Source organism: Elephantulus edwardii, unplaced genomic scaffold (genome assembly GCF_000299155.1).
Source record: "Elephantulus edwardii isolate Elephantulus edwardi_28Jun2011 unplaced genomic scaffold, EleEdw1.0 scaffold00001, whole genome shotgun sequence".
In the NCBI taxonomy this organism is placed as follows: Eukaryota; Metazoa; Chordata; class Mammalia; order Macroscelidea; family Macroscelididae; genus Elephantulus; species Elephantulus edwardii.
The window spans coordinates 406,319-415,521 of record NW_006399751.1 but is presented as its reverse complement, the minus strand read 5'-3'; the positions used below and the strand labels follow the sequence as shown (position 1 = coordinate 415,521).

The 9,203-nt window shown below is 46.5% G+C and overlaps 1 protein-coding gene across 2 annotated transcripts in view; it reads right to left on the bottom strand.

Annotated features, from left to right (window-relative positions):
• GLG1 (golgi glycoprotein 1) overlaps nucleotides 1-3,487 on the bottom strand; it is a 124,755-nt gene extending 121,268 nt beyond the window's left edge. The window contains exon 1 of one of the 2 annotated variants that reach the window (XM_006878609.1): nucleotides 3,039-3,487. In XM_006878609.1, the coding sequence (XP_006878671.1) occupies nucleotides 3,039-3,473 (435 nt within the window). In that variant the 5' untranslated portion in view covers nucleotides 3,474-3,487. The remainder of the gene's footprint in view (nucleotides 1-3,038) is intronic. The other variant, XM_006878610.1, reaches the window with a different exon arrangement.
• Nucleotides 3,488-9,203: the final 5,716 nt, after the last annotated feature.

Genomic DNA, 9,203 nt, shown 5'->3' with positions numbered 1-9,203 from the left:
AAGTTTAAAAAAAAAAGATCTGAACCCTGCTCCATCCTGTGCCATCTCTCACTTCCCAACACCCAAGAGCCCACTGCAGCAGTCACCACATCAATTCCCCTGGGCGAGGGTCTTCCTCTCCCTTCACCGACCCTCCACCCTTCCTAGCATATCCCTCTCCAAGGAATATTTATTGTTAGAAGCCAGGAGTCAGAGCTGACTTACAGCTGACTCTCCAGCAGGTTTTCAGAAGCTGTAAACTGCACAGGAAGAGACCTTAGAAACCTTTTAGGCAGTTCTGCTGCATTTTTAGGGGTCATGAAGAGTCAGAGCTAGATTTGATAGCAACGAGGTTTTGAGTAACCAGTGTAAAGTACCACACTGGTTCTCCAGAAAAGTGACAAAAGAAATAAAGGACAGACCTAGAACCTACCCTCAAAGAGTTGTCACATACCATCCTTATAAAGAAAGTTGTTGTGTGCCCTCGAGTGGGACTCAACCCACAGCTGGCCCTCTGGCTGGTTTTTGGAGACAGTAAGTTTGCACAGGAGGAGACTGCCCATCTTGCTCCCGTGGAGCAGTTAGTGGCTTTGAACCGTACATTTACCTGTGTTCATCACTAAGCCACCAGAACATCCCCATAAAGGAACTTAAGAGTTACTGAAATAATGTCCTTGCCGGGAATCATAAAAACAACTGCAGAGCTAGGACCAAACTTCTAGGCCAGATTCTTCACACGAAAGTTATCGACCAAATTAAATAGACTACAAAATTAGTAAAAATCTCTAAGTTATTTTAGATAATGTATACTGCTGCTCTCACGCTGTATGACTGATTCCTAAATATCCCAATGTACTCAAGGGACAGGACATGCTTTCCTTGAATGGGTTACTTTTTGGCACCTTAACTAATAAGATCCTGTTCCTTCTCGAAGCTACTAATGCTTTGGTCACCAATATCATGACTCTACTTTGAGGAAACAGCTCCTATTCTTTATCCTCAATTCCCACACAGAAGAGTGGAACTACCAGAAGAGCAACTGAAAACAAGGGAAATGGCAAAGGATTATCCTTTTAGTCTTCTACTTGTAATACAAGAAATCATCTAAGGCCCCATATTTCTTGTGGCTCTGGAAACCTTTCCGTCTCCTCCTTATCGGTGTCTTTTCCTGCCTTATTTTGATATAGAATACTAGAGCAACTATCAGATTTTCAATTTTCAATTGGCAAATGTCTGTCTTGGAGAGGGTGAAACCAAGTTTTTCCATTGGACATGTGGCCAGAAGGACATCATGCTTGGAATGGTAGAGGGACAGCAGGGGAGAGGAAGACCCCAGGTGAGATGGACTGATACAGTAACTGGGGCACTGGGTGTAGGTGTGCTGGAATGAGTAGGACTGGCTCAGAACAGGACAGACTTCAGAGCTGCTGTACATAGATAGGGTCGAGAGTGACTCAACGGCACATAGAAACAACAATAAATAATAATAATGTCTATGCGATCAGAAGAACAAATCTGTTGGAAAAAGAGCAGCCAGAAGACTCCTTTGTCTCCTGCACTGTGGGTATGTTACCAGGAGGGAGTGGACTCTAGACATTATGCATGAAAGTAAAGGTGCCTGAAGTAGAGGAAGACTCTCAACAAGATGGACTGGCATAGTGGCTACTTCACTCAGGGCAAAGTGCAATGGCCATGAGGCTGGTGCAGGACCAGGCTGAGTTCTGTTCTTTTTAGGCACAGGGTCACTGGCAGTCGGCACCCCACTAGCACCTAAAAGGAAGTGTTTTTCTACAAAATGAACATCTTCCTCTAGTCTTGAATACTTCAGAGAATTACAATGACATAATTTTCTCAATGAAAACATATTTAGGAAAAAGCAGGCCCTGCCAATCTCTAGGACAAATACTATATGCATTAAAGCACTCAACCAGTAACAGGAAAAAAAAAACACACTGGCCATTCAAACCCACTGATAGGTGTCTCAGAAGAAAGATCTGGTACTCTGCTTCTAAAAGTTCAAGTTTTGACAATCCTTAGCTAGTGCTTCTACTAGCACACTTGGGGCTCTTGGGAGCCCAAGGGACTCAAGGCATCACCAGCACCACCTTCTGAAAAAAGTACCAGCAGCAGATGTGTCCCCAAACTTTGAGAAGCGTCACGTGAATGCACTTTGCGTCTGCAGCATGAAATCGAGAGAAATCACTTCCACGGTGGCTGAACCAGAATCTCAATCAATCAACAACAGATCTAGATCTCATTTAAATGTTGCTGCTAAAATTTAATAAGAGACGTCAGAAAGGCCAGCCCCCGCCCCCCAGCCCAATCACAAATACTAGGTGTGCATTTCAGATGCTGTCCCAACTTTTCAAGCTTTTAAGACGCCAAGTCATCTGCAATAATAGCTTCAACACGGGATTCACAAACTGGCCAAAAGAAGTGAAAGGGATGGGAAGGGATGGAAAGGGGTGGGGGAAAAGGCATGTGTTAGTTTCAGCATCCAGTAAAAAAAAATAACAGCGAACTGCAACTGACAAGAACAGGCTCGAGACCAGTTAACAATGGTCATCGGAACAGACCTGGAGTTCCCTAATCAACAGTCTCCACTGCCAAAAGGCGGCCCGTCATTCTCTAACAGTTTCAAGTACGCCAACCATTTTTCACGCATAAAACGTATTGCTGCAAATTGCCCACATCGAAACGGAAGGGCAAAAACGCCAGGCGTGGAGCCACTCCGCACACAGCATCACACAAAAGACAGGAGCCAATGTCAACACGCTCGGGGCCTTCGAGCCCCACGGCTGGGGTCTCGGCTGCAGACCCCTGCTCCGGGGAGCGGGAGGGGGAGGAGGAGGAGGAGGCGGCGAGGGGCCGGGGATCGAAGGGGTCGGGTGGGGTCCCCTCGCCCAAAGGCGCCCGCGAGCGAGGACAGAGAGCAAAGGAGCGAGCGCGGCACCGACAGCGCGGAGCGGCGGCCGACCGGCGTCAGCGGCTGCCGAGGCCGCCGACACCCCGGGGCCTGCACCAGGCCAGGCCCTCCCGGCCCCGGCCCGCCTCCTCACCTCCCGCACGTCCTGCAGGCACTCGAGCACCGCCAGGTTGTTGCTCCAGGTGTGCTTGGGGCACACGCGGGTCACGTCCTCCCTGCAGAACTCTTCCTCCGCCAGTTTCCAGCCCCCGCCGGGCCCGCCGGGCCCCGCTCCTCCCCGCCGGGCCGAAGGCCCACCCGCCGGGAACGGCGGCTGCGGCGGCTGAGGCTGTTGCTGCGGCTGCTGCTGGAGCTGAGGTGAATGAGGCAGCTGGGGCAGCTGTTGAGCCCCTTGCACGCCGCCGCCTCCGGCCTGCCCGACTAAGGATATAAAGTTGGCCCCGGGGCCTTGGCCCTGACCGTGGCCGCCCTGGCCCAGGACTTTCTGGGCTCCGGCCGCCGCGATCAGCAGCAGCTGCAACGCCGCCGACAAACGGAACATCCTCCGTACACGTCCACACGCCGCCATCTTGGATCCGCGGCGAGCTCGACGCAGCCGCCGGCGCCGCGTATTTAAATGAGGGGCGGGGCGTCGGGGCGTGGGCCGGCGTGGCCCGCCGAAGCCCCGCCCCGGTCAGCGCGCCCTGGATCCGGGAACGGGCCGAGGGAGGGAAGTCTGGCTCCAATGGCCGGAGCCCCGGACCTCGGCGGGCGGGAAAGCGGTACTTTTCAGAGCTGCTCGTGCTCCGTAAAATGCCTTGCCAGGATAGCTCTACCTCATTTCCTTCATTCTGGATGCAGTAAAAGAAAAAGGAATTAGGGCTGCCACAACCAAGATGGCCGGTGAAATATGTCGCTGGTACAGTGATTTGGAGGGAGGTGGTGGGTACAACCTAATGCAAGGAAAGGCAAACTTTACAACAACTGGAAAGAAAAGGCTTTTTTGCATCTTGTCCTCCCTTTTATTTGCCCCCAAAGCCACAAAGAGCGAGGCAGGATTGAGTAAAAGTTAGGAGCACAAAATCCAGAGCTACCAAAGACCCTGGGTTATAGTCCTTGCACTTTGGCAGACAAGTCTCTTAACTTCTCATTTTTCTCGCCTAGAAAAAGGTAATCTCTAAAGTTATTATTATGAAGAATGATGTTAATAAGCATATCAGTGGTCCACGTTTTCCGGTGCCTTCAAGTCAATTCCAACTGGTGGCGACCCCATGTGTTACAGAGTAGAATTACTCCGTGGGGTTTTCTGGGCCATGATTTTATTTCATTTTCCATTCCTTGGCTGTGGTGCCAATGGAAGGTGACTGACTGCCAGGCTTTTTCTTCTGCAGAGCCTCTGATTGGGTGGGAACCACCAACTTTTAGGGTAGCAGTTGAGTTTAAACTCATTTGCACCACCTGGGGACTTTGGCTTACTTTAAAAAGCCTAAATTCAAAAACTCGCTACCACCCAGGACTTGGGTCTGACTCAAAGTGACCTTCTATGGTGTTTTTGAAGCAGAAATTATTCTTACTGGGAGGAGACTGCTCATCTTTCTCCTAGAAAGCAGCTGGATAGGTTCTGATGGCCAGAGTCGCATGGCGTTAGTATGAGCGAAGGAAGAAACTCAAAAATGAAAGAAACGACCACCACAAAAAAACTCAACTTTGCCACTGAATTTTTTAATACGCTCAGCAGATGGCATGAAGCTGCACTGCAATCTGAGAGGTGAGAGGTTCAAATCCACCAGATGCTTTGCTGGAGAAGGAGGAACAATCTCCTCCTGTGCCAGTCAAATCTGATTTGACGGTACACACACACACACGCACAAATAATAAAAATAAAAGAAAAAATTAAAAGAAAAAAAGCTCAGCAGAGAAAAGGAGACTTGCCCCTGTGATTCCCAAGGCTGTAATTCATAGGATTTCCTTCCTTTGGAGAAAGGCAGCCACACTGATCTCCAACAGAATGCCTGATAAATCCCATCTGCCAATCCTTTTTCCAAAAAGACATCTTGCAGTTTGGTGAGGTGGGTTGACACAGTGCTTTAACAACGGGCTCAACTGTACTCTTTTAACCTGGAAGGATAGGGCAAGGTTCAGATCTGTTGTTCACAGGGTAGCTAGGCATCATAGTTGACTTGATGGCATCAAACAATGACCTATCTGTTAACAATGCAGTTGTGAATCCCATTGCCAGCAGGGAATTGAAAAAAATTATGTTATTGCTGTTAGGCTCCTAGAGTTGGGTCCTCGTTTAACAGAATGAAGCCCTACCCAGCGAGGCACCATCATCAAGTTAGGTTCATTGTTACCTAACAGTTAGTACTCCCCCATCTATTTTATTGAAAGTCTTTTGTCTTTTTCACTGATTCGCTATATTACCAAGCACCAAGCTCTGAAATAGATATGTAAGGCTAAATTTAGAACTTCACCCTTAGCTCCTCCCAGTATCCTGATTGCTTTAAACTCAGCTATCCATTAACATCAGGTAATTACTACCCCTTTTGATAAGACAGTGTTCTCTGTAAATTAACTTCCTGGAAGCCTGGTAAGAAGCAAGAATCAATTCCTGGAGCATGGGCAGAAATGCCACTTGTGACCAAGAACTGACCTTCCCAAGCAAGAAGTAAAGCTATCTACCAGAAAGCCCTTGCTATGCATCCCTTGTGCAGCATCCCATAATAAGTGCTGTCTCAACCCAGAAGCCTCTGCAACAGCATCTATCTTGAGAGCCAGCTGCACGGGCACTTATCATAACTCCTCCTGTATGTGCCATTTCTTAGAATTTCCCACCTTCTTTTATGAATAAACTCCTTACCTAAATCTTTATAAACCAAAATATTATTTTATCTTGTAAGTCTTGCTTCATCCCTCCATGAGTCCTTCCCTTTGCAAAGTAAACTACAAAGCAGTCCCCCCCACACACACACACACTCCAATTTCCATGCTTGAATAGAAAAGTCTGAACTCCTGTTAGCAGGAGGAAAAACCAAAATTTTAGACTAGAGACATTTTCCTAACAACTACATCTAAGGGATACTCTGACAACAAAAGGATAAAATATCAAACCATTTCTCTGGGAACTCAGACGTCTAGTTAAGCCTGCAGGTACTTGGTGTTCTAGTGCATGGCATCTCTCCCCCCCCCCATTTTTGGTCTGTAGTTTTAATGGAAGCAGACTCCTACATCACAGGAACAGATGGTTTCATCTCACAGGAGTGACCATTCCTCTGAGGAGAAGTATCTTTCCATAGTGTCTTCACCATTGTTATTTGGATTCAAGAAGCCTTGGCACAGTGGTTAACCCAAAGGTAGACTGCCCAATCCTGCTAGCCATTCTGCAGGAGAAAGTTGTGGCAATCTATGCTGTAATCCCAAAGGTACACGGTTCAACTCCACCAACTGCTCCACAGGCCAAAGATGGGCAATCTCCTCCCAAGTGATTTTTACAATTTGACAACACGCAATAACAATCTCCCATAAAGATTAGGGTCTTAGGAACCTTGGTAGTTCTATTCTGTCCTAACAAGTCGTGGAGTTGAAAATCCACTAGATAGCAGAGAGTGAGTGTATGCATCTGTTGTTATATGTCATCCAATGGGAACCAACTCATAAGCCGACCTTCCATTGAGTTTCCAGAGGCAGTAAATCGCAGAGGAAACTGCCCATCTTCCTCTCAACAGACTCAGTTAACTGTTCAGTGGGTTTTCAAAAGCTACAGGAATTCCTGGGGGTTTTTATTGCTCTGGGACACTCTTCCCCAGTTTAATTTTTATGTGATTTGAGTGAAAGTTTACAGGGAAAATAGGTTTTCCATTCAACAGCTCATACATATTGTGTTTCAGGATCTTAACAGTGTGACAGCACTCTTCTACTTCCTCCCCATGTTTCCTGTTTCCATTCGCCCTTGTCCTGCCTTCTGTGGTTCATGTCTAGGCACGTTCTCACTACTGTGAGGGAAAATACACACTTCCTGTACAGCCAAGCAGTGGGAAAGAAGATACTTTTGAAAAGGGGCAGGACAGCAAGCATAGTTCAGGGCACACTACCCTTTTGATCCTATGTGTCTAATTGCTCTAAGGAAGCCCTGCATTCCTCCTTTGTCTAAAGATCACCTTACAGGTCTGTCTATTGTTTGGCTGAAAGTGGAGTCACAGGAGTGATTTCAGTTCCAGATTTGAAGGGTGGTTAAGGGCCATGGTCTCTAGACCTCCAAAAGATCTCTGATCTTTTTTCTTTATGACGCTGAGTTTTGCTCTCTATTTTCCTCCTAGGTCCTTCTATGGTGATTCCTTCTCCTTTCCTTCCTCTTTATTGGTTTTCACATACTCATATACATGTTGCTTCATTCATATGCATTGTTTTATAGAATTATTGATCAATGCTTTTTTTATTCATGTACATTGCGTTTTAAACATTCATTCAATACAGTGTGTATGTGTGTATATCATCAAATAGGATCTGACTGGTACAGGAGGAGATTGCTCCTCCTTCTCTAGCAAAACATCTCATGGATTCGATTCATGTACCTCTGGGATTGCAGTGCAGCTCCTTGAAACTAGGCCACCAGAGCTCCCTGCACAGTACTTTATATAATTACTGTTTCCCCTCCTCCCTTCTCCTCTTCTGAACACACCCTGTTCCTACTTGCTAATATTGCAATAGCAGTACAGTTCTTCCCGGGTTGGGCCTCCACTGTCCTGATTCTTCACAGTATTCACTGACTGTGCATTCTATCTCCGCTCTCCCAATTTCCCCTTAGTTACCCTCCTATTTTCAAAGTAATGAGACCACTGGTGAGCTAGTAGTGGTAAGCAGCTCTGCTGCAATCCCGAAGGCATGTGGTTTGATTTCCACCTGCTGCTCCACAGGAGAAAGATGGGTAATTGCCTCCGGTGTGACCAGCGGGTCAGCTATAGGTCAGTTCCAGACTCTATGGTATACCACAACAACACTGGTCTGATGCAGTACTGTCCTTTGTGACTGTATTTCACTCAGCATAATGTTTTCCAACCTCTTCCATGTTGCATAGTATTTCACTAATTGGTTGTTCTTCAGTGCTGCATAGTATTCCATTGTATGGATGTACCACAATTTCTCTATCCATTCATTCGCTGATGGGTATTCTCGCTATTGTGAATAATGTTGCAATGAGCCTAGGTGTATCTATCTGTCTGTACCATGGCTCTGATTTGGGCTCTATTTCTAGTAGTAGAATAGCTGGATCATATGCAATGTCTATATTTGAGGAAAGTAAATGTCTTGTGCAACAAAACCTTTTTCTAACAGGGTGAAAAGAAAGCCCATTGACTTGAAAGAATATTTGGCAACATTTCACACAAAGGACTTAAAACTAAAATATACAGAACACTATAGTGGCTCTCTTTTCAATCTATATGTGGAACAGATTGTCCAGGAGACTGGGCTATATGAGGCATTGGAAGTAGACTTATCAACAGTCTGCGTTATGCCAATGACACAACATAATGCTGCTTGCTGAAACTGAGGAGGACCTGTAGCGCTTGCTGCAGAAGGTCAAGGACTGCAGCCTTCAATATGGATTGACGCTCAACATTAAGAAAACAAAGATTCTCACCACTGGGCTGATTGGCAGCATGATAGATGAGAAAGAGACTGAGACTGTTGACAGCTTCAGTTTGCTTGGCTCTACAATCAACACTCTTGGTACCAGTAGCTGGGAAATTAAAAGACGAACTGCATTGAGCAAGTCTTCTGTCAGAAACCTCTCCAAAGTACTGAAGAGCAACAATCTGGAGACTAAGGTGCACCTGATACAGGTCATGGTCTTTGCAATTACTAGAGATGATAGAAGAATTGATGCCTTAGAGTTGTGGTACTGGAGAAGAGTATTGAATATACCATGGACTGCTAAGAGAATGAACTGGTTTGTCCTGGAGAGGGTGAAGCCAGGCTGTTCCTTGGAAGCTCCGTCTGACATACTTGGAGAGGGATGTCATGCTTGGGAGAGTGGAGGGACAGCGCAGGAGAAGACGACCCTGGATGAGATGGACTGATTCAGTCACTGGGGTAATGGAGATAGGCATGTCAGAGACAATAAGATTGGCAAGAGATAGAGCAGGGTTAAGGGCTGCTGTATATAGGGTCGCTATGATGCAGACGACTTGATGGCACATAACAATAGTGCCTCTAAAAGAAAAAACAATAAACCAATCACAAAATGGGCAAAAGACATGAAAAGGCTCTTCACTGAGGATACTCAGATGGCCAACAAACACATGAGGAAATACTCCCAGTC